This window comes from Mirounga leonina, unplaced genomic scaffold (genome assembly GCF_011800145.1).
Source record: "Mirounga leonina isolate KUSES-001 unplaced genomic scaffold, KU_Mleo_1.0 Mir_173, whole genome shotgun sequence".
In the NCBI taxonomy this organism is placed as follows: Eukaryota; Metazoa; Chordata; class Mammalia; order Carnivora; family Phocidae; genus Mirounga; species Mirounga leonina.
In genome coordinates, this window is record NW_023270447.1 from 87,659,457 (window position 1) to 87,684,603 (window position 25,147).

The window sequence follows — 25,147 nt, forward strand, 5'->3', positions numbered from 1 at the left end:
GGGCGGGGCGCGGGGCGGGGCGCGGAGGGGGCGGGCTGCGGGCCCGGAGGGAGCGGGAGGGGCCGGGACGCGCGCCGTGGGCGCGTCGGTGACCAGACGGCAGCGGCGGCGGCAGCCGCACGCGCGTCCCGGCCTCCGTCCCCGCGGCGCCGCGGCCCCGGCCCCTTGCCCGCCCGGCCATGCCGCCGCCCGTGCCGCCCACCGAGCTGGTGCCGTCGGAGCGCGCCGTGGTGCTGCTGTCGTGCGCGCTCTCCGCGCTCGGCTCCGGCCTGCTGGTGGCCACGCACGCCCTGTGGCCCGACCTGCGCAGCCCGGCACGGCGCCTCCTGCTCTTCCTGTCGCTGGCCGACCTGCTCTCGGCTGCCTCCTACTTCTACGGGGTGCTGCAGGACTTCGCGGGCCCCTCGTGGGACTGCGTGCTGCAAGGCGCGCTCTCCACCTTCGCCAACACCAGCTCCTTCTTCTGGACCGTGGCCATCGCCCTCTACCTGTACCTCAGCATCGTCCGCGCGGCGCGCCAGCCTCGGACCGGCCGCCTGCTCTGGGCCTTCCACGTCGTCAGGTGCGTGGCGGCGGCGCCGCTTCCCCTCGAGTCCCCGACCCCCACCTGGGCCCTGCTTGCCGCCTCTGTGGCCCTCGCGCCCTCCTGGCGCCCGCGTCTTGGTCGGACCCCTGGCCGGGGCCCCACAGGGTCGTGTCTGCTCATGTTCCGAGGCAGTCGGGGGGCCGGCGGGACGGTGCGGACGGAGAGGTGCACCTGCCCGGAGCATCGGTGCAGAGGGCGCCCCTTTGTGGCTGCCCTAGCCCGAACCTCCCGGAGAGGTGGGGGGCCAGAGCTCGGCCCCCATAACTTGGAAGCACCTGGAGAGATGGCGAGGACACCTTATGCCTTTTGCCTCCTGCTTCCCTGCGTTCTGGCCGTTTCTACTGCCCATGGGGAGAAGCTCCTCGTTCCCAGGCTGCGAGATGAGTTAGGGGCTGCTCCAGCCTGGAGAGGGGGGCCGCTCCCAGTCGCACCGTGTGTCACAGTAGGTGTGATGCATTCAGCCACTCCCGGGCTAGCTGCCCGCGGCCAGATGCATTGTCGCAGCTGTATTACAGAGTATCGTCTTCATGATTTTGTCTTTGTGCATCTCTAGACCCAGACGATCTTGACTTTCTAGGGTTTGGTATCTCTGAGGGTGAGGTCAGTGGCAGGGTCTGGTCTGGAAGAGGGCCCCCAGTGCCTGGAGTCCATGAGAGTAGAGTCACCTGAGGGCTTTGCCCAGCCCTGGCATTAAAGCACCTCATCAGGTAACCCTCACCCATGAAGGTTGACTCCTTCCAGGTGCAATTCCAAGATTTGAACGTCCATGGTGTCCTGCACTTCACTCAAGGCAGGAATCTTATAGGGCCTGTTTCCCCTTGTCCGTCTCCCAGATAAGAACACCAAATACTGCCCTAATTATAGGACCTCTCTGTTAAATAAGCTTGAGTGCTTTCCATGGGACTGAGGACAGTCAGCACTTTGGTAGAGACAGGTCACCTGGGTGTCACAACGGTGAGATCACAAGCCTGCAAGAGTCACTTGACCTCTGGGTCTCAGAACTGCTGGAGGAAGGCCAGCTGGTCCCTGGGAAACTAAGTGGCCTCCTTCTCAGCTGTTCATGTCAAAGTTTTTCAAGGAGCCAGACAGTACCTCAGATGCTGCAGAGATCCACAGGGGCTGCCTTTCCTCCCCTTGCAGCATCCCCCCGGCCCCGGCCTCTGTGTATTTCAGAGACCCAGTCCTTGGCAGTCTGGTTACGTGTGGGCAGCATGTACACCGGAGTTCACATGTACTTGAGAAGGAGCCTAAGATAGGACCTTTCTTTGCCAAAAATCTCTTCTCTTCCCCCCCACTTAAAAAAAGAATACTGAAAACAATATATATATATATATATAAAAGATTTTATTTATTTATTTGATACACAGAGAGATAGAGAACACCAGCAGGGAGAGCAGCAGGCAGAGGGGGAGGGAGAAGCAGGCTCCCTGCTCAGCAGGGAGCCCGATACGGGACTCGATCCCAGGACCCTGGAATCATGGCTGACGCTTAACCGACTGAGCCACCCAGGCGTCCCGAAAACAATATATTTTTTAAGTGATGAAGAGAACCTGGTACAGCTCCTATAGAAAAGATGCATTTGCTAATGAACCTGAGTGGGAGTTCCTTCCATTCAGTCCTAGGGGTGTTTTTTGTGATGCTGAGGAGAGGCCTCCTAAGAAAGCCCATGGGTCCTCCATGCTCTCCACGAAAAAGAAGGGAGTTGTTCATCTTGCCCGTTGAATGTGATCCATCGGCTTCTCAAAAGAAAATTACCAGGGTGCCTGGGTGACTCGGTTAAGCCTCTGACTCTGATCTCAGCTCAGATCTTGATCTCAGGGTTGTGCGTTCAAGCCCCGCGTTGGGATCCACACTGGATATGGAGCCTACTTTAAAAAAAAAAAAATTATCTATATCCAAGCTACAAAGGGAGTTTGACAGTTTGTTCTCTGGAGTTCCCTTTCAGAAGTTCGCTCTCAGCATCTTGCTGGTCTAAGAGAATTGGTAGAAAACCTGACAGGTTCATTTATTGACCTAGATCCTCCCAGGCTGTATTGCTCATGACCTTGCTAAGGGCTCTCCAGTGGCTTTCTTTGGAGTATGAGTTTATAACTGTTAAAGACCTGTTGGCATGATAAATTTCATATTCAGACAGAGGCTGCACAGTCATCCACTTTTTTAACCAGTTCAGACTACTGAAGATCAGTCCTCGTCAGACCTTCAGTTTGGGAAAGTATTTTAAAACGTGACAATGTAGAGGTTGGGAATGTCTATTAGTTTTTATGAAATGATTTTTTTTTTAAAGATTTTATTTATTCATTTGACAGAGAGAGACACAGAGAGAGAGGGAACACAAACAGAGGGAGAGGGATAGGGAGAAGCAGGCTTCCCGCCGAGCAGGGAGCCCGATGCGGGGCTTGATCCCAGGATCCTGGGATCATGACCTGAGCTGAAGGCAGATGCTTTTTTTTTTTTTTTTTAATTTTTTATTATGGAGAACTGCCAAACATTTATAAAAGTATACAGAGCAATCTAGTGAACTTCAACATGTCCATTAAGCAGTTTGATACTATGCCAGCAAAATTTTCTCTATTTCTTTTTTTATGTTATGTTAATCACCATACATTACATTATTAGTTTTTGATGTAGTGTTCCATGATTCATTGTTTGCATATAACACCCAGTACTCCATTCAGTAAGTGCCCTTTTTAATACCCATCACCAGGCTAACCCATCCCCCCACCCCCTCCCCTCTAGAACCCTCAGTTTGTTTCTCAGAGTCCATTGTCTCTCATGGTTCGTCTCCCCCTCTTATTTCCCCCCCTTCATTTTTCCCTTCCTACTATCTTCTTCTTCTTCTTTTTTTTATTTTTTTTATATTTTATTTTTTATTTTTTATTTTTTTTAAAGATTTTATTTATTTATTTGACAGAGAGACACAGCGAGAGAGGGAACACAAGCAGGGGGAGCGGGAGAGGGAGAAGCAGGCTACCCGCGGAGCAGGGAGCCCGATGCGGGGCTCCATCCCAGGACCCTGGGATCATGACCTGAGCTGAAGGCAGTCGCTTAACCAACTGAGCCACCCAGGCGCCCCCTTCTTCTTTTTTTTAAACATATAATGTATTATTTGTTTCAGAGGTACAGGTGACTTCTATCCTCTTCATTTTTCTTCCTTTTCCTTTTTTTTTTAAATTTTTTTATTCTTATGTTAATCCCCATATATTACATCATTAGTTTTAGATGAAGTGTTCCATGATTCATTGTTTGTGCATAACACCCAGGGCTCCATGCAGAATGTGCCCTCCTCAATACCCATCACCAGGCTAACCCATCCTCCCACCCCACTCCCCTCTAGAACCCTCCCACCCCACTCCCCTCTAGAACCCCTCTAAAACCCTTGTTTTTCAGAGTCCATCGTCTCTCATGGTTCGTCTACCCCTCCGATTTCCCCACCTTCATTCTTCCCCTGCCCATGGGGAGAAGCTCCTCGTTCCCAGGCTGCGAGATGCAGACGCTTAATGACTGAAGGCAGACGCTTAACGACTGAGCCACCCAGATGCCCAGAAATGATTTTTTTTAAGATTTTATTTTTAAATAATCTCTACACCCAACATGGGGCTCAAACCCAAAACCCTGAGATCAAGAGTTGCATGCTCTACTGACTAAGCCAGCCAGGCACCCCTGAAATGATTTTTAAAAAACCAACAAATAGGGCGCCTGGGTGGCTCAGTTGGCTAAGCGACTGCCTTCGGCTCAGGTCATGATCCTGGAGTCCCGGGATCGAGTCCCGCATCGGGCTCCCCGCTCAGCGAGGAGCCTGCTTCTCCCTCTGACCCTCCCCCCTCTCGTGTACTCTCTCTCATTCTCGCTCTCTCAAATAAATAAATAAATCTTAAAAAAAAAAAAAAACCAACAAATACCCTGATAAATGGCCAAAGGAGACATTGAGACAAGAGTCAAAATGGTTCATAAATATATTATGGGGAAAAGTTTCTCCTGTTAATAGTCAAAGTAATACAAATTATAACAGTGAGGTACCATTTTCTCATTAAATTAGAAAAAAGTAGTGAAGCAGAATACTAATGTGATAAATGCCGGTAAAACTGGTATTTTATTTTCCTACATTATTATTGGCAATGGAAACTGGAATAATCCACATAGAAAGTATTTGGTTCGTACCCCTTGATCCACTCACTAATTCTATTTATAGGGACCTAGTCTAAGGAGATAATCCAAAATACATTCAAAGCTGTAGGTACAAAGGAGTTTGTGTGGGAATTTGGAAGCAACCTGAATGTCCAAAATATAGGGGAGCAGAAGATTATAAACTACACCCCACCGGAAACATTACACAGCCATCAAATACTGGCTGTGAACTCTATAAGCCATGTTTTTAAAATAGTATGATACAATGTTAAATGAAAAAAAAAAAGCCATCTCTAAAACGGAACCACATAAAGCAGGAGGCCAGATAGAATCCTACACGCACACCACTTCCCAGAAAGCACCTGCACAACCCCCTAGGGCCCCATCATAATAGCTGAGCAGGCTCCCTTTACAGAAAGACTTTTTTCTTTGCCCACTGGGGAAGGAGGGCAGCTTAGACTTTATCCTCAAGGAAATGGTATTTTATCACAAGTTGCGTCTGGCTCCTGAGGTCTTGCAAAGTGCTTGTCCGTTCCTTAGCTCATTGGCCACCAGTAGCCCCGGGGCTGGGCAGGACCATCACCCTCCAGTCACAGCTCATGCGACTTGCCCGAGCTCACGCAGCCATAATTGGGAGGCTAAGGGTTAGAACTCCAAGGGTCGGTCCTCCATTTATGATCTCATCTTGTCTCTTGGCCTGAGGATAATTCTTAAGGTTGAGATATCATTACTCAATTTATTTTTAACTTTCCAGATTTCTGCCATTATGAACATGGTATCATGTTGGTTTTTGTCTTCTGCATTTATTTTTCTGGAGCCATTTAAGAGTATAGACTGATGACCCCAGAGCCCCTAAATCCTTCAGTGTGTATTTCCGAAAGAAAGGGACCGTCTCTTAGGTAACCACCTACACCTTCCAGAAGCAGGGCAGTGGTGTCGCCTGGAACGATGCTGTTACCTAAGGGTGGACTTTACAGGGATGTTGTCGGTCTCTTGCCAATGTCCCTGATAGCAAAGGGACACCCTCAGGTTGTGTTTGACTTAGTTGTCGGGTCTCTCTGTTGTCCGGCGATCCGCAACAATTCTTCTTTCTCGGTGTTTCAGGACACTGACTTTTTTGAAAGGCAAGGTCTGTGGTTTTGTGGAAGGTCCCTCTGCCGGGCTCTCCGGTGCTTCCCCATGAGTGGTTTCAGGTTCTGCACTGGGTCTGGAATCCCACAGAACAGTCTCCTTATTCCTCCCTCCCCGGGGACTTGGACTTGTTCACCTCTGGTGATAGGAATTCTGATCGCCTGATGAAGGTGTTGCCTGCTAGTTTTGCAGTGTGGTTACTGTCCTCCCCTTTGGTAATTAATAAATACCTTGTGGAGATAAAAATCTCCCTACTCCTCAGACTTTACCCGCAAGTTTAGCACACGTCAAATCTCACCGTATTCTGAAAGTGAATTCCCTGTTTTTATTGCCTTTGTAAGGTTGTGTTAGAATGAATACTCAGCATCCAAGGGAAGGCCCTGGGTTGAGAAGTCCCTCCCTCTGCACTGTCCGTGGCCGTTGAGGCAGCCTGATGCAGACACCCGTAGTTCACAGTCACGGGCATGTGCATCTGGGAGCATTTACAGTACTCACCTGAGAAGGTGCCTGGAGCTGCTGTGGGCGCGGTCAGTTCTTCTCTGGTCCAGTAGGCCAAGTTGGTGGGAAACCATCCCCGTCCCCCTGCTGAAGGTGAGCTGCCTTTCCAAAGCAGCTGTCAGCTCCTGTCAACCCCCCCAGTGCAGGGTGGTGGGCTCCTGGACGACACTGGAGCAGGGTGCGTGAACCGTCTCTGCACCTGCGTGCCCAGGCACCCCCGCGCCGGGTGTCATGGGGTGTCCTGTGGGCAGGGGAGGAAGGCTGGGCTGGGGGGAGCCTCATTGCCCCCAAGTCAGAAGGAAGGGTCCTGGCCAAGCTAGCCACGTGAGGCAGTCGTAGGGTTTCTTCGGGCACGAGGTGGGAGTGCGTGTGGGCATGACCGCGGGCCCACCCACACTCTGGAGGTTGCTTGGGAGTTCTGGAGGAAGAGTCCGTGGTTCCCAGGTTCACCATCAAGACCCCTGCTGTGGGAAGCGGGAAGTTCTAATGGAGACAAAAGGGGAAACGGGGCCAAGAAGGGGAAGGTGCTCAAAGCTCTTTGGTGGGAAACTAGCTCACTGTGGGGCCTGGTGACAAGGCCCCGAGCAGGTGTGTCCGAATGAGGGAGGCACGTGGCAGCTGCAGGAACGGCACCCCATGTCGGGCAGTGCTCCCCAAAATAACAAGAGGTGAACTGGCTTTGCTTTTTCCCCCTGAGAAGTTTTCAGAGGATGCTGCTGCGTTGCGAGGTCTCCGCACAGCGTTTTGTGTTCGCGGGAAGCCGGACGCTGCGGGACAGCAGAGTCTGCCCTTGATCCTCCGACCAGGGCAAGCTCAGCCCCTGCCCATCCTTGCCTGGCGTCCCGGTCAGCCGGGGCCTGAGCCGTGTCTCTGAGCGTGGCAGGTGGCTTCATGACGCCCACCAGGGCCAGGCCTGCTCGGGTGTGTGTGCTAAGCAGTTCCTTCACACACCCCACTCGCTTCTGCGGCCAGTGCCACAGAGTGACCTCGTGGTGGCCTGGCCAGTGGCTGGCCGGCTCCCTGAACTTCTCCCACGACCTACCGCTCTGCCCCACATTCAACAATAAGTGTTCTTTGTTCCGGGAGGAAACCTCCAGGCAGCCACGGGCCTTGTGATTCCTTCCACCAGGCCTGGCTCGCTGCAGCTGTGCTTCGCTCGGGCCCGGCTCTGTCTTGCTCCCAAGAGCTCTCTAAATTGGCACATTGTTGCCCGATAGTTTTGTTCTCAGAGCATTTTTTTTTTTTAGTTGACCTTCAGGGCTTTCCATAGGCCGCACAGCGCAGAGACCAGGCCGTGCCTTTTGGGGGAGAAGACCCTTTTGTTTCTTTCCCAGCAGGTGCCCACCCCCTTGTGGGAAGATCTCTAGGAAGAGTGAGGTTTGGGTGAGGGGAAATTGCGAGAATCTAACGGTGGGGGCAAATGAGTGAGCAGACCTTTCAGGCTCACCCACCTCATGCAGCGGGAGGAAGGGTATTCCCATCTGTGTGTAAAGTGGAACTGTCCCTGTTGCCGCAGGTGTCCCCCACCCTGACTCTGGGGGGAGAGGTTCCAGAGACCACATAACGGAACATCCCCATTTGGGTACAGTTGGGAACTCCAAGGGAAACCCAGAGCATCACCGTCCTGGAGACGGGCTGCCTGCTCAGGGGCAGCTGATAGATGCCAGGGAATTCAGGTATTGGGGATGGCTTCCTCACCACCTGGCTCATCCCGTGGTACTCCTGGTTCTGCTCCTCTGGAGGAGATTTTTTAAAGACAAAAGGATGCTGGGGCGCCTGGCAGGCTCAGTCAGAAGAGCGTGCAATCTCAGGGTCATGAGTTCAAGCCCCACATTGGGCATAGAGCCTCCTTTAAAAAAATAAATAAAAATGAAAACAAAAGGATGCCAGGTTCCAAAGAAGAGCTCAGCTCGTGAGAGATCTGAATGGCTTTTTGTCAGTTTACCCCTCCCCTAAGCTTACCGAGGGACCCCACCAGCTCTGTCAGCCTGGCTGTGTTGGGACCCCCGGGCCTGAGCACGTGTCTCCCCCATAGTTCGTAGAAAGCCTCTCTCTTACCTGCTTGGGCTGCCCTAACAATGTACCACAACCGAGTGGCTTAAACAAGAGAAATCCATTTTCTCACAGTCCTGGAGGCTAGAAGTCAGAGATCAAGGTTGGCAGGGCTGGTTTCCTCTGAGGCCTGTCTCCGTGGCTTGTAGGTAGCCGTCTACACCCTGTGTCTTCACATGGTCTTCCCTCTGTGTGTGTCTGTGTCCTAATCTCTTCATATAAGAACGGCTGTCATGCTGGATTAGTGCCCACCCTCTAGACCATTCTAATTTAATCACCTCTTTAAAGACCGCCCCCCCCCCCCCCCCCCCCCCCCCCACCCAGATCCTGAGGTACTAGGGGTTAGGACTTCAACATATGAATTTGTGTGTGTGTCTTGGGGGAACACAAATCAGCTCTTAACAGCCTCCAAGGGAGGATGAAGCTGACTTGGAGTCTGGCCTCGGTTTCCCGGTTGAACCCGAAGGGAGGGGGCATGGGCACCTCTTGGAGAAGCTCTTGCTGCCCCTCCACATGGGGGATTGTGCTTGGAGTGTGGTCTTCCGGGCTCCCTCCATCCAGGTGACCCCAGCCCTGCTTCTCAGCCTGAGTCACAGGTTTGGAGAGAAGGGGACCAAACACCTTTCATAGCACCCCTTGCACATGGTCCTGTGGCTTCCTTCAGTGAAGCTGCCAGTTCAGCCCTTGGTTTCAGTATTGAGCAGGACACCCTTTCCTCCAGCCATCTAACCCCATCTCCCCTAGTCCAGAGACTTTAAGAGGATAGCTCAAGGCCCAGCATCTCCTAATGCGCCTGGCTCTGGGGCCAGTTTAACAATCTCAAATTTAGAATGTGGGTCACAAGTGTCCATACGGAGGCAGGACAGCTCCCTGGCCGGTCTGATCTGCCCACATCTGGGCATCAGGGCGATCCCTCCAATCACATGAGTTTCTAGGTCATAATCAACTAACGTCCTTGGTCTTTTTCATGTGCTGTTAACTCAGAGACATTTTACTGGTTCGGATTTTGTTAATTTTTCGGTTGCTGGCTTCTTTTTGGGGAGAGGAGAAAACTGTTACATGGTACGTGACAGAAATTGGAAGTATACATTTCTGGAACGCAGGGATCATGTCTCACATGTCTTTGTGGAGTGCCTTCTAGATTCATGGCGCCTACAGCTTGGGCTGGCCACCTGGCCTGAGAATGGCTTGGCTTATCTGAGGTTGCCAAAAGTACTTTCTCCTCACTCTGCAGGTCGAGAACCTGGGGCATCTTCAGCAAATTATCCTTTTTTTATCCTCTGTCCATTGGCGTCCTGGAGCCAGCTGGGGAGACCCAATTATTAAATTTTCGGGCATTTTGTGAGCTGATTGTTAAAGGCAATCATTAATAAAAACTAAATTATATAAACTTATATATATATAAATATATAAACTTATAATAAGTTGTATTAAAAAGAGTAATAAAGGGGCGCCTGGGTGGCTCAGTCTGCCTTAAACATCTGCCTTCGGCTCAGGTCATGATCCCAGGGTCCTGGGATTGAGCCCCTTGTTGATCTCCCTGCTCCGCGGGAAGCCTGCTTCTCCCTCTCCCACTCCCCCTGCTTGTGCTCTCTCTCTCTGGCTCTCTCTCTGTCAAATAAATAAATAAAAATCTTTTAAAAAGAAAAAGTAATAAAAATACTAAAACTACATCTTTTTTTAAAAAGATTTTATTTATTTGAGAGAGAGAGAGCGCGCGAGAGAGAGCATGAGCAGAGGGCAGGGGCAGAGGGAGAAGAACAAGCAGGCTCCCCACTGAGTGTGGACCCCCGACACTGGGCTTGATCCCAGGACCCCGAGATCATGATCTGAGCTGAAGTCAGATGCTTAACCGACTGAGCCACCCAGGCGCCCCACTAAAAACTACATCTTAATTATTTTACTATTACCTGTGTACTTGGGGTTATTTACAACTATTTTATCTGCCCGATGGAAATACTGTCAGAAATACTGCACATCTGTCTCCAATTTCAATCTGGCTTGAAATTAGTTATAGGGGGAATATTTGTCCCGTGGAAAATGGCAGACATGACAGATCAGGGCTCGGTTTGTTGTTTTGTTGATTGTGTAGAGCAGAGGTCAGCAAACTTTCCCCCAAACAAACCCTACACAGATTGTAGGTTTTTAGCTTTACAGGCCATCTGATCTCAGTTGCAACTATTGCCCTTGTAGCCTGAAAGCAGCCCTAAACAATATGTAGAGGACTGAGTGTAAACGAGGCTGTGTTGCAATAAAACTTTATTTAAAAAAGCAGAAAAGCAGACCTCCAGCCAGATTTGACCCAAGGGCCATAGTTTGCCGGACCCTTTATCTAGACTTAAGAAGGTTATGGAGGAAATGTCAATAGGAAAGATTATACTTAAAAGGGCTCCTTGTGTGAACTTCAGCAAAGATGGTACCCACATTGGGGCAGGCAGGAAGCCGGGTATTTAAGGGGGTGAGAAGAGGCGGTATCATAGAGCAGAAAAAATAAAAATAAAAATAGGGTGCCTGGGTGGCTCAGGCGTTAAGGGTCTGTCTTCGGCTCAGGTCATGATCCCAGGGTCCTGGGATCGAGTCCCGCATTGGGCTCCCTGCCTGGCAGGAAGCCTGCTTCTCCCTCTCCCACTCCCCCTGCTTGTGTTCCTGCTCTCGCTGTCTCTGTCTCTTTCATCTAAATAAATAAAATCTTAAAAAAATTAAATTAAATTAAAAAATAAAATAAAAATAGAAGGAATACTCTTCCAGGGCTGGGAAATTAATATTTTCTCCCACAAGGAAGTCGCTCCTGGTCACCATTTTTCTTGTCCCTTAGGTCTTCGTTTTTTCACGTTCTTCTTACGTGTGAAGGAAAATGAAAACACAACCGACTTCACACCCCGAAACTACTTTCATTTGCCAACTGCAACCATAGCGTGTTGGCAAAAATCAACCAGCGCATTCTGTGGGGCTCAACTGCCTATATGGAATTCACCCCAAGGATCACAGTGTGTTGTGTTATTACTTGCAGGTTGTGTACCTCACGTCTTTCACATCAGTTAAAGTAATAATAAGTGTATGTGTGCAGAGCCAGCTGTTAAACATAACCAGCACAGCGTGGCCCAAACCCATAAATTACAAGTCTGGTAGAGCCCGCTTTGCTGGGTCATTAGAGTCTCGATCCCTCCCACTCCATTCCCACCCCTCCCTGATATTACTTCTTCTTACCACCTCCCACTTAAATACCTCTCCTGCCACTTCTGGCCATCTGTGCTTAGACTCAAACAGCGACTCTGATTGATCAACCCACATTCTTAACCCTTGAAAGCCCTCTGCCTGTTGGGTCTTCTCTCCGGCTATTTCCCAACACAAACTTAGCTCCAGGTGCACCCCAGTCATAGAGAAGAAATGCATCACTCTGTAGCTTTCTTACGATGAGCCTGAAGTCATAGAACACCTGTCTCCGGGTTGGGCCCACGTCTCCTGCGAGGGCCATCAGGATGCTGAGGAAGGAGAAATCACCCTGCCTGCGAGTTCGGTCCTTCCTCCTACATGTCTGTCCTGCATGCTTCCTTCCAGTCCCGAGGGCACCCCTCCGCTCCTGCCCAGCCCCCTGCAGGGTGATGCGCCCTACACACCACGCTTTCTCTGGGTTCTCCTCGAAGGAACCCTGTAAGCCATAAAGTGATGAACAACAACACAACTAACTTCAGGATTGCAGTTATAGTACTTTAAAAGCCTTTTAGTTCCTTTTCAGTGACAATGATGTCCTTGCAGTGAATAAAGAGTAAATGGGGGAAAGTTGTCTCCATCACTTGGCTCAAACTTCATTCATTCATCAGCAGGTCCTTGTTTTGCCCCTGCCAGGCACCAGGCGCTGTTCTGGATGCTGGAAAGCGCAGTGCGCCTGCCCTCACGGAGCTCACAGCTGTGACGTGTTGTCTCCAGATGCCAGGACAGCATGAGTTTTTAAGTGGTAACCCTGTATTATGATAGAACGGTTTAACACTCATCTGTATCAGCTTCACAGATAAGTAACCGATGGAACAAGCATTTAGAATGGACAAGCTCCTGGGGGTAACTTGGTCCCTTTCTCTTAACCCTTTAACTTCTGTGGGTTTTTTGTCCCTTCTGTGCCTTTGTGACCTCAAGGAGGACAGGCTGCTTCCCGCCTCCCCTTCCCTCCCCGCTGTGGGGAGGGCAGATGCTGAGGCTGCAGGTGGCTGTGCCCTCATGCTCCTGTCTGGGCACCCAGAGGCCAGTATGGGAAGGGGGCTGTCGAACAGGTACCTCCGTTCTGAAAGTGCCCAACGCAGAGTCCTTCCCAGGCCTGGGGAGCTGGCTTTCTCCCTTCCGTCGCCCACAGCCCTGCAGTATTTGGAGAACCTGATTGAACACAGCACTTCTCATTTTGGCAAGACTAACATGCAGCTATGATCTCATCATTGTTCTAGAACTTTCTCTCAAAAAGAGCTGCTCCTGGCTGGCTCAGTCAGAAGGGCATGCGACTCTTGATCGGGGTTGTGAGTTTGAGCCCCACGTTGGGTGTAGAGATTCCTTAAGTAAATAAGTAAAAATAAACTTAAAAAACAAAAAAGAGCCACTGTTGCTTACACAGAGCTCTCAACATATAACTGATTTCTGAGCTGAGCGTTTTACTGATGACAGGGTCCTGTTTATACACGACTCCATCCTCCAGCGACTGACCTGGGCCATAGGCCCGTGTGCGCTCTCCCAGGGGCGGAGACCGCATGGGCCTCCCACTTTCCTGGCTCCTGCCCTACGGGCCGGAATCCTGGGACGTCAGACACAACTCATGACAGCAGTCAGACCCACTGACACACTTACCCAGTCCTGTGTGCCAGGCACACTCCACTCGGTTTATTCTCCAATGACCTACTCTGCCCTAGGCGCCGTTCCCGTCCCCACTGTGTGGAGAAAAACACTGGCGTGTGGAGGCCGAGTGGGGGCCAACTTGGATCCTGCTCCTTGCCGGGCAGGCCAAGCTCGGAGCCACCTCATGGTGCCACCACGAAGCCTCTGTGTGTCCCCCTGGCCCGTGTAAAATGCTTCACAAGCAGACTGGTGCGGGGACCCCAGGAAGCTCCTTGGGGCTTGGCCCTCATATGGCCGTGTTGCCATCACGGGGAGCTCTCAAAAAGTCGGCCTGGCACTGCCCTAAGAGGGGGCGCCAGCCCCAGGCCTGATGCTTTAGAGGCCTGCCTTTGACCTCTGCCAGGAATACCCCCTTCCCATAGAGCAGGGAGATCTCAGGTCCGGAGAGAGGTGTCTGCCCAAGCCCCTGGTCCCCCTTCTGGATCCTGCTGCCAGTGTGTGCACCCCGAGACCCAGGCGGCCAAGGGGTCTGTGTGGGCCAGGCGCGGGCACGTGGCATGCAGGCCGCTCGGGGGCAGGAAGAGGCTGCCCTCCCCGTGCCTCGCGCCCATCTGCAAGGAGCCCAGCAATTCTTTTTTTTTTTAATTTTTATTGTTATGTTAATCACCGTACATTACATCATTAGTTTTTGATGTAGTGCTCCATGATTCATTGTTTGTGCATAACACCCAGTGCTCCATGCAGAGCATGCCCTCTTTAATACCCATCACCAAGCTAACCCCTCCCCTCTAGAACCCTCAGTTTGTTTTTCAGAGTCCATCGTCTCTCATGGTTTGTCTCCCCCTCCGATTTCCCCCCCTTCATTCTTCCCCTCCTGCTATCTTCTTTTTTTTTTTTAAACATCTATTGTATTATTTGTTTCAGAGGTACAGGTCTGTGATTCATCAGTCTTGCACAATTCACAGCGCTCACCATAGCACATACCCTCCCCGATGTCTGTCACCCAGCCACCCCATCCCTCCCACCCCCCACCACTCCAGCAACCCTCAGTTTGCTTCCTGAGATTTAAGAATTCCTCCTATCAGTGAGGTCATATGATACATGTCTTTCTCTGACTTATTTCGCTCAGCATTAACACCCTCCATTTCCATCCACGTCATTGCAAATGGCAAGAGCTCATTCCTTTTGATGGGAGCCCAGCAGTTCTGAATTAGAACCCCGCCTCTGAGGGGCTGGGGGGGCGTCGGACCAGGCAGGAGGCGGGGACATCCCTGTGCTCTGGGACATGAGGGTGGGCCTGGCAGGGCGGGCGCAGAGCGGGGCCGGGTGGGGGGAGTTGAGCACTCCTGCCCCGCTTTGTGCGGGGCTGATGCATGGTGCAGGGTTCGGCAGCACCGTTCTGTCCGCCGAGCGTCCCTGGCTTTGCCCCTTCTGGCTTCGCTGGGAGCAGGGCCTGACCTTGGCTGCCTCGTTTGCCCGTTGTTCCTCAGCTGGGGGGTCCCGCTGGCCATCACGGTGGCAGCTGTCGCCCTGAAGAAGATCGGCTATGACGCCTCGGACGTGTCAGTCGGCTGGTGCTGGATCGACCTGCAGGCGGAGGACCGGGTCCTGTGGATGCTGCTGACCGGGAAGCTCTGGGAGATGCTGGCCTACGTCACACTGCCCGCGCTCTACTGCCTTATCAGGAAGCACATAAACAGGGCGGTAGGTCCCTGCGGCCGCGCCCTCCCCAGGCCCCCCGACCACAGCTCTGTGTGGCCACTGCGCCCTGGCAGCCTGGGCCGCCGGGCTTGCTAATATGCGGCCCTGGACGGAGTGGGTCCCGTCAGTCCTCCGTTGTGGACGAGGAAATAGAAGCTGGCAGAGGCTACGGGGCCCCCCGGACTCGCCCAGCCCGGGAGGCCCAAGCCACAGCGCGCAGAGTCCAGGAGGCGAGCGCCCAGCCTGGGCTCTGGGCACAGGCCTCTACTGCCCCCTCCTGGCAGGCCTCCAGGGTTGCTCCACTTGCGGGGAATGCAGGCGCCGGGAAGCCGCGTCCGGGTAACGGAACTGCGAGGCCCCTGGGAGACGCGTGGGCTTTCGTCCTCGGTGACACGGATGCGTCACCGCGTCGCCGGTGGTCGTTGAGAGTGTGTCACACAGGGAGACCCTTCAGGGTCTCGGGAGCGCAGAGAGCGAGAGCTGGGCTGGCTGGACAGTCCAGGCAAGAAGGGTTTTCCTCCGACGACATCCTTCCTCGTCCTGCCCTGCGGGCTCCGCGGGCCGAGGCGCCGCGCTGCTGGGGGGCCGCGGGGGGGGGGGCTGCGGGGGCGTCCGAGCCCAGGCCCAGGGGCGCTGCGGCTGTGCTCTTCGGGGCTCTCTCTTTGCCCCATTTCTCAGGGGCGTGTGTCCCTCGTCTTTGGTCTTTGGGGACGTACCGTGTGACATGGCAGCCGTTTCCGAGTTTGTAGGGTGCTCCCCGCAGCTGTGGGTGCTCCCCGCTGTGGCTTGAGTCTAGACTTCGGGTTCGCTTTTCGCTCAGAAACTCCACTGCCTCCCCATCTGCCTGCCACCCTCTTCTGATCCCGTGGGGTTTACTGATTGGCCCGAAATCCGTCTTCTTGCTGGTCTCCTGTCTGGGCCGGGGGCACCCCTTCTTGGCTCCTTTTTTTCCCTGGGAAGTTTCTGGACTCTCTGACGAAGGCCCCCAGGCAGCCCCTCTGTGTGCCTCTCTTCTTCCTTGCCCTTCGCGGGGAACCTGGGGCCGTGCCTGGGAGGCCAACCCCCCATGGGAGAACTGGTCCTCTCTGACGACTCTGCTAGTGTTTTCCAGAAAACAGGAAGAATAGTGGGCAGGGATGTATAGGGGTTGTTCCCTGCATCTAGCTAGAAAGGAGAGCTAAAAATAAGTCAGCTGGGGGGGCCCTTGGGAGGCTCAGTTGGTTAAGTGTTGGACTCTTGGTTTTGGCTCAGGTCATGATCTCCGGGGGGAAAAGGGGGGATTGTGGGACCAAGCCCGGAGTTGGGCTCAGTGGTGAGCACAGAGTCTACTTCAGCTTCTCTCTCCCTTCCCCTCTGCTCCTCCCCGCCCACCCCTGATCATACACTCTCTCTAAAATAAATAAAAATAAAATACTTTTTTAAAGATTTTATTTATTTATTTTGACAGAGAGAGACACAGCGAGAGAGGGAACACACAAGCAGGGGGAGTGGGAGAGGGAGAAGCAGGCTTCCCGCTGAGCAGGGAGCCCAATGCGGGGCTCGATCTCGGGACCCTGGGACCGTGACCTGAGCCAAAGGCAGACACTTAGCCGACTGAAGCACCCAGGCACCCCAAAAATAAAATCTTAAAAAAAGAAAAATAAGTGAACTGGAGCGAACTTTGCAAAGAAGACAGCTGCCCTGCTCCTCCCCTGCCCCCACCCCACCCCTGCCAGGCTGCTCTAGGCCCCAGGGGAGGAAGGGAGGAAGCAGCTGCTCTGAGCAGGTGAGCTGCAGCAGCCTGGGTGCTCAGAGATGCCAGGGTGGGTGGCTTTTCCCCTCACCTGGGCTTTCAGTGTCCCGGACATAGGACCACGCTCAGAAACACATCTTTGTTATGAGTAGTTACATCTATTTTTTAAGATTTTATTTATTTGAGAGAGACAGAGATAGCAAGAGCGGGGAGGAGAAAGAGAAGCAGGCTCCCCAGTGAGCATGGAGCACGATGCAGGGCTCAATCCCAGGACCCTGGGATCATGACCTGAGCCGAAGGCAGGCGCCTAACCGACTGAGCCACCCAGGCGCCCCTGCATCTATTTTTACAAATTCAGTTGTGATCTGGAAATGGAGCTACCCCTTTCCTCTCACTGAAGGGTGTTCCCAGGAGTAGGGAAGCCCAAAGCCTGTGCCTGCTCATCTTTTCTTTGTGCCCCAGCTTTGGATGGAGCCCCTCCTTCATAGGTCTTTGTCCTGGGGGAGCTTGCATTCTGGAGGGGGAGAGCAGGATGATAGTAAGTAACAGGCCTGATAAATAAGGATGAATGACATCTAGGAAGGAGGAAGGTAAGAGCTACAAAAAAACCAGGCAAAAATAAAGAGCTGAATCTGGGGACAGGACTACCTGGGAAATGCCTATGCACTTGAAAAGGGGTTGTCAGGATAGGCCTCCTCCAGGGGGCGACATTGAGCAAAGGTGTGAAGAGGGTTAGGGAGTGAGCCTCTGGGCAGATGGGAAACAACACTCCAGAGGGAACGGCTTGTGCAAAGGCCCTGTGGTAGGGTGTGCTTGCGGAATATGTTTGGGGACTTAGGGAGGCCTGTGTGGCTGGAGGAAATCAGGCGAAAGCAGTAAGCATGAGGTCAGAGCTAGACTGGAATCCGAGACCTTCAAGTAGAACTGAACCTGACAGGTTTTCAAGGAACCGTGCTGCTTCTGGGCCAAGAATAGAACTGCAGTTGGGAGGAGTTTGGATGGTGAGGGTGCCGGAGGGAGATGGGTGAGAGAGAGTTGCAGCTGCCCAGAGGAGCGGTGCTGGCGCTTGGACTGGGCTGGTGGCCATGGCAGTGGGCGGAGCATCCAGATTTCTGGATCTCTTTTGAAGGGGGAGCCCGCAGGACTTGCTCACGGAGGGGACGTGGGCAGCAGCAACCGGAGAGGGTTTCTGGCCCGGGCACCTGGTAGGATGCCGGCGCGTTAGCCGAGGTGGGGACATGCGCGCTAGGCTTGGGAGCCGGGATGCGGCGCGGTGCTCCTGACACGAGAGCTGTCAGCCGTGTCTTAGACCCCCGCGGGGAGATGCGCGGCACACAGCGGACTGAGGGTGGCACGGCAGCCCGCCTCGCTCACACCTGTTCCCCGTGCCCTGCACAGCACGAGGCCCTGTCGGAGTACCGGCCCATCCTCTCCGAGGCCCACCGGCCACAGCACCACGCCTCCGTGGCCGACAAGAAGCTGATCCTCATCCCGCTCATCTTCATCTGCCTCCGGGTCTGGAGCACCGTGCGATTCGTCCTGACCCTCTGTGGCTCCCCGGCCGTGCAGTGGCCAGTGCTGGTCGTTCTGCACGTATGTGGGCCTGCCCTCCCCGGCCCTTGCCGCTCTGGTGCAGGATCAGACGCCTTCCCCCGCCCCCCCGGAAGAGTGGGTGCAGCCCAGGGACATTAGGGGACTCTCCAGTGGCCTTGGGAGTGATCCTGTCCTTCCCAATCCAGAAGGCCTCCACATGGGGGGTTGCTGACCAGCCTCAGTGGGGGGAGGACAGGGTTCTGGGGTCCGCAGCGCTTCCCAGTCTCCGTGTGTGTGTGTGTGTGTGTGTGAGAGAGAGAGAGAGAGAGAGAGAGAGAGAAGAGAGAGCGCCTGACCCCCTCCAGCCCTGGCACTCATGCCTCTCCTTTTCTCCCGGACAGGGTATTGGGAACACGTTTCAGGGCGGTGCCAATTGCATCATGTTCGTCCTCTGCACCCAGGCCGTCCGAACTCGGCTCTTCTCTGTCTGCTGCTCTTCCCAGCCTTGTGCTGAGAGCCCGGCTGGCCCTCCCAAGGCTCCTGCTGCACCGTCCCAAGACGGGAGAACCGCAGGGGTCCAGACGCACCCCAGATGAACTTCCAAGCGCCTGAGCTCTTCCCTTCCTAGTTCTGTGCACAGGTGCTGCCCACCTGGGGACAGGTGCTTCTGGGAGTCCCTGCTGCAGGAAGTGGGGGGTGGGCGTCTGCAGGTACTTGAGGCCTTCTGCTTTTGAAGCTCTTGACCCCCCTGTGGGGGAGCCACCACAAACCCAGCTGCTTCTACCTCCTAGACCCTCAGGTGGCACATCCCCCTCCCACCCGTGTCCTGCTGCATGCGGGGGCACTTGCCTGCGTGGGGTCGGCAGGGGGATCGGTACGTGATCGCTGTCAGGTTGCCCTGTGGTCCGCTGCTCGTGGGCCTTGTGACCACACAGCACTGTTTACAGTTCAAGGGACCCAACCTGGGGGAAAAGCACAAAGAGGTATATATTTGACCAAGCACCTGTCCTAAATAAAATGCCAGGGGTTACCAGGGATGTGTCCCCCGCTTAGATATCATAAAGCCGATTTTTGGTTTGTCAGGGCATTGAGATTTCCGGGAGAACCCAGCTTTTCTTGGATAGCTTTGCTGGTCAGCAAAAGAGCCGGTTCCCTTTAACCAGCTGGAAGGTTCCCGTGAGGTTTCTGGGCAGCTGGTCTCCTCGGGACCTCCCAGATTTTCTCTATGGGTTGCCAACCCTCGATGCAGATTGTGCTTGAATTTCAAGCCCAGGCCAGAACCCAGACTCCTGCCTGCCTCCACCAGTCACTTTAAGATACAGGTTCCCTCTTCCCGTGCGAGAGCTGAAACAGGGACAAGAAGAGGCATTGCAGGGAATCCCAGCGGATGTCCGCTGCCTCTCGGGTCTGTTCTCTGGAAGACTGGACTGGGGAGAGCTGGTAGGGATCCGGCTGAATCACCTCCCGGCTTAGTTTTTTTATAGAAAAGGTGACCAGAGAGTTGGTGAATGATCCAAATAACAGATTCCTCCCTGAAGGTGAAGCTTTGGGGACTTGGTTCGGGGAAGTGACACATGCATCATGGGGTGAATATTTACATTTAAAAGAAAAGGATCGAAATTGAGCATCCATATCTCTATAGCCGTGGCTCTTCCACCAACATTTTCCTGTTATTTCAGAAAACTGTTTCTCTGTTAAGTCACATAAGCCACTGGCTAAGGTGGCAAGTGTCAGCGTCACCGCAGGAGTCTTGGGGAGGAAGAGTTCAACTTCAGCCTATCAGCGTCCCTCCCTTGGGTTCGGTCAGAACGCTGCAAAACCGAAATGATCCTCTGAACCTGTAAGACGGTTCTGGATTAAAACCAAAGCCTCACCATACTGTTGATTCCCATTTTATTTGCAAAAGCAGAATCTGTCACAGGAAGAGAATCTGAAAGAAAGAGCCATTGACAGAACTCGATCCAAAATGCTCATTTTCAGTTTCCTTTTTTTTTTTTTTAAGTTTTCTTTATGAAAATCAGCGAGAGGCGATCATCCCCTAAGGACTCACCGTAAACCCTGGGCTGCCCCTACAGAAAGCTACTTGTCAGTAGGGCAATCTCCTTACAGAAATGGCCAATATAAGGGGCATCCAGGGATCCCCTGGAGACAGTACGGCAGATGATGGGCACGTAGCTGGTAAAGACCCTCACCTTAGCTTCTAGAATGGAGCAGACATTCAGGAAGTTGCTTGCTGCAAGAAAGAAAATGGCTCAGAGCTGAGTTAGCCTGTGGGCCACAGAGGATGAGGTGAGAATAAAGCCTGCTCGGAAGGGGGCCCCAGAGTCCTTGGCTTAGACTGCAGTGCTGGCTGCCTGCCCGGGGTGGCTCCTGCAGGACTGGCCAGACCTGGGCGTCCCCCAGCAGGCCGTGGTTAGGAAGGGCCGGCAGAGGGAGTGGGGGCTCAGGACAGGTGTGACTCAGCTCAGGACAGGTGCTACAGCCTCGTCTGGGTGTCCTCAGCCCAGAGCCCTCTCCTCTCAGGCACTTTCTGAACATTGGTCTTTGAGTCAGGCTTACCAGGCGCTTTCTGCCTCTCTGTGCTTCTGAGTTCTTTATGTTTGTTTGTTTTGTCTTTTAATAAAGAGTATTATTTGGCCGGTGGTTAAGGGTGCACACAGAGTTGCTCTTACGTACACGACAAGAAACGTTTTTACAAATTCCTGCTCTGGCCTAATAACAGTGTGAGGTCTGTATCGAAACCCTGACCATCTTGGGTCGAAGCCAAAGTTTTGCTATTTTAAATTAAATAAAATAATTATTTTTCTTTTGCGTGTTCGGTAAACTGATTGCCCGTGACGGGGTGGGGGGTGGGGGTGGGCACAGACTGGCCTGTGCTGTGGGGCGACTCCAGAGCCTTCTACACGGTTGGGACCTGGAAATGACATCTGGGCCCTTCTCTGTGGGCAAATACAGTCAAGGAGGGGGCACCCTGTTGACAGCCAGCTTCTCCTGAGTTCACCTGATAGGGTCTCAGGTGTATGAGGGGCGGTGGAATGGGGACTTGAGAATGCAGATTCCTGGGGCCTGTCCCATAGGAAGATCCTCAGGTCCAGGTTTCAAGGACCCGCAGCTTGGAGCTAAACTCCCATTAGCCAGAAACTCCAGCACCGAGTCCCTGGCCCTGTCCCCTTTCCTGCACCATTTTATCAGGCCACGCCGTGACCCACAGCGACAGCTGCTACAGACTGCCCCATGGCTGGGACTGCTGGGACACTAGGGCTCTTCTCTGAAAGGAGCAACCATCCAAAAAGGGTCACTGAAGCTGGCTGCCCCACACAGCCCAGGTGGTCCCCCATTCAGGGACTTGAGCTTTCTTTGCTGCACCTTCGGGAACTTTCTGCCCCAAAGCGCCGTTTGTTTCTTTGTTCTCCTTCCTGGGTTGTGTGAAGTTAAAGATACATTAACTATGAAGAGAGTGAGAAGATAAGCCACAGTCTGGCAGAAAATATTTGCAAAAGACATGGCAGGGTATCTACATGAGATGCCGGGTGTTCACTACACCTGTTGTGATCCTTTCATGGTGCACTAAGCCAAACCAGCATGCTGTGCACCTTCAACATACTGGGATATATTTACTTCTCAATAAAACTGGAAAAAGAAGACACATCTGATAAAAGAACCGTTATCCAAAATATGCAAGGAACTCTTGACACTCAACAATAAGCAAGCAAGAAATGGGCCAAAGACTTTGACAGACACCTCACCAAAGGAGATGGACACGTGGCAGATGCACATGTGAAAAGACCCTCCGCGCCACGTATCATCAGGGTGATAGAAATTAAAACAGGGAGATACCACCGCACACCTACCCAAATCCTGACAACACAAGATGTCGGGAGGATGTGTGGCTGCAGGAACTCTCACTTGCTGGTGGAATGCATCGTGGTAAGGCCAGTTTGGAAGACAGTTGGGCAGTGTTTTACAAAACTGAACATACTCCTGCCATACGATCCTGCAACTACACTCGATATTTACCTAAAGCTGAACACTTACGTCCTCACGAAAACCTTCCCATGGATATTGATAGCAGCTTTATTCGTAATTGCCAGAACTTGGAAGCGACCAAAATATCCTTCAGTAGGTGAACTGATAAAGTGTGGTCCATCCAGACAATGGAATATTATTCGGAACTAGAAATGAGCTGTCAAGCCATGAGGACACGGATGATACGCATTTCAGTGAAAAGCCAATCTGAAAAGGCTCTATATACTGTATGATTCCGACTATTGGACATTCTGGAAAAGGCAGAACCATGGAGACAGTAAAAAGATCAGGGGCTAAGGGAGAGGGAGGGATGAATAGGCAGAACACAGGAGATTTTTAGGGCAGTGAAACCACTCCGTGTGATACTATAATGATGGATACTTGTTAATACACTTTTGTCCAGGGGCACCTGGGTGGCTCAGTTGGTTAAGCGTCTGCCTTGGGCTCAGGTCATGATCCCAGGGTCCTGGGGTTGAGCCCCACGTCGGGCTCCCTGCTCAACGAGGAGCCTGCTTCTCCCTCTCCCTCTGCCCCTCCCCTGCCCTGCTTGTGCTCTCTCTCTCTCTCTCATGCTCTCCTTCAAATAAATAAACAAAATCTTTATTTTAAAAATACACATTTGTCCAAACTCACACAATGTCCAACACCAAGAAGGGACCCTAATGTGCTCCTACAGAGTCTTGGTGATGATGTGCCAAAGTAGGTTCATCCAAGGTCACAAAAAGAGCACTCCGGTGGGGAGTGTTGGTAACGGGGAAGGCCATGTGTGTGAAAGTCGGGGTATACAGGAGACCTCAGTACTTTCTCTTTACTTGTGCTGTGAACCTAAATCGTTCTAAAAATCAGTCCTCATAAAATTAACTAATGGAAAATACATTGACTAGGCCCTAGAAATGGCTTGCATCTTTTTTATATTAACTCTGCTATTAAGATGCAACATGCATACACTTAAATAGTCCTGAAAGAGCAGTGCCTTGTCCTGCCTCTTTGAGGTGATGACTGTGATGGGGTGCTTTTGTTTGTTTGTTTATTTGTTTGTTTGTTTTTTAGCTACTCTCTCCTTTGCATTTGCCTCCAAGTCTCTAAACTAGGTGCTCCATGCTTATCTGTGATAGAATGGAAGAAGCCTCTCTCTTGCCCACACTGAGGAACCTTCCCAAGACCCTACACTCCTCATGAGGTGCCATGAGGCACCTGTCCATCCTGTCTCCCCTCGGTCATCCTTCATCACCTCTTCCCTGACCTTCCCGCCCGCCCCCTCGTCCTGCTCAGGGAGGTCCTGCATACCCCCCAAAGCACAGTCTGGCCGGGAGACTCCAGACTGAACTGCAGGGGCTGCAGGGAACAGGCCAAACCTCCAGCATGTCTCCATCTCCCGCCCCCCTCCTCACCCAGCAAACAGCTGGTCCATGATTGCGATGTGCGTGTGTCTTCTCAACGCCAACAAGCAAGTCTCTGACACCAGCTGGGAGTCTGACAATTCAATTCAATGTTGACACTATCTCCCTGGAGACAGTATGGGGTGCCACCGGTGAAGGGCTCCGTCCCACAAGACTGCCCCCCCATCCCCCTCAGATCTCAAGTCAACCTGTGCTTCTGACCAACCGGCCATGATCAGAGGTTCCAAAGACCCCATCCTTGGGTTTGATGAATTTGCTAGAGTGGTTCACAGAACTCAGAGAAACATTTTATTTCCTTGATTACTGGTCGGGATAAAAGGCTATATATAACTCAGGAACAGCCAGATGGAAGAGATGCATGGGGCAAGGTGTGGGGGAAGGGTACCACTCTCCCCAAACCTCTGCGGGCTCACCAACTCAGAAGCCCTTCAGACCCCATCCTCTGGGTTTTTATGGAGACTTCATTACAGGCACATGACTGCCCATCTCTAGGTTACCTAGGGGCTTTTCCAAAAGTCACCACATGGACACAAGAATGCCTTTACCACTCTCAACACTTAGGAAATTCCAAGGACTTTAGGATCTTTATGCCAGGACTCGAACTAAGACCAGATATATATTCCTTATTAAATCACAGTATCACAGTTCTGTCCCATGCTGTTGGCTCTCTCTGGAAAGCCCTCTTCTTTCCCTTCTTGCCTAGCCTTTCACTTCTGCCCTTAACCAGCTGACACCCCGAAGGGCACCTCCCTCTGCTCCACGGCCTTCTAAGCAGACCCTTGGGATGCCACAGTGTCTGCAGAGACGACACTTCCAGCATGTTCCCCCAGAGCCTGCCTGGTTCCTGGCACAGAGCGGGCCTCTATCCGGGCCAGCCCAGCACACACCTGGCAGGTGAGAAACTTCGGGGAAGAGGTGAACTGCTTTCTGAATGAAGCATGTGGGTCCAAACAAACAAACAAAAAACCCTCCGAATCACTTATTGGAGCAGAGTCCAGAACCCAGCCTCCATGAAGTAAGAGTGCCTACCGTGAGGAGGTCAGGACATTCTTAGTAGCTACAGCTAGAGTCTCCTGAGGTCTTACTGATCTGGTTTCAAGTGGGTTCTGTGACTCAGTGGCCAAGAAAGAATTCTTGAGATGTTTTTGGTGCAAAAAGGTGGGTTTTTAGTTTAGTTTTTTTTTTTTTTAAAGATTTTATTTATTTATTTGACAGAGAGAGAGAGATAGCGAGAGCAGGAACACAAGCAGGGGGAGTGGGAGAGGGAGAAGCAGGCTTCCCGCCGAACAGGGAGCCCGATGTGGGACTCGATCCCGGGACCCTGGGATCATGACCTGAGCCGAAGGCAGCCGCTTAACGACTGAGCCACCCAGGCGCCCTAGTTTTGTTTTGTTTTTTTTTTTTTAATTTATTTGACAGAGAGAGATGGCGAGAGAGGGAACACAAGCAGGGGGAGTGGGAGAGGGAGAAGCAGGCTTCCTGCTGAGCAGGGAGCCCGATGTGGGGCTCGATCCCAGGACCCTGGGATCATGACCTGAGCCGAAGGCA

The 25,147-nt window shown here is 52.6% G+C and overlaps 1 protein-coding gene across 1 annotated transcript; it reads left to right on the forward strand.

Moving 5' to 3' along the window:
- Positions 1-148: 148 nt before the first annotated feature.
- GPR157 (G protein-coupled receptor 157) lies at positions 149-20,979 on the forward strand. The gene is made up of 4 exons (XM_035019869.1): positions 149-562; positions 14,698-14,911; positions 18,039-18,233; positions 18,575-20,979. Exons 1-4 carry the CDS (start codon positions 180-182, stop codon positions 18,767-18,769), a joined length of 987 nt encoding a protein of 328 aa, XP_034875760.1. The 5' UTR covers positions 149-179; the 3' UTR covers positions 18,770-20,979.
- The last annotated feature ends 4,168 nt before the right edge of the window (positions 20,980-25,147 follow it).

What these genes read in the sequence shown, in the direction of transcription:
- GPR157 (XM_035019869.1), top strand. Translation starts at nt 180, where the DNA reads ATGCCGCCGCCCGTGCCGCCCACCGAGCTGGTGCCGTCGGAGCGCGCC. An exon ending in GGAAGCACATAAACAGGGCG is followed by an intron (nt 14,912 to 18,038) that starts GTAGGTCCCTGC and finishes TGCCCTGCACAG; the next exon opens with CACGAGGCCCTGTCGGAGTA. An exon ending in CAGTGCTGGTCGTTCTGCAC is followed by an intron (nt 18,234 to 18,574) that starts GTATGTGGGCCT and finishes TCTCCCGGACAG; the next exon opens with GGTATTGGGAACACGTTTCA.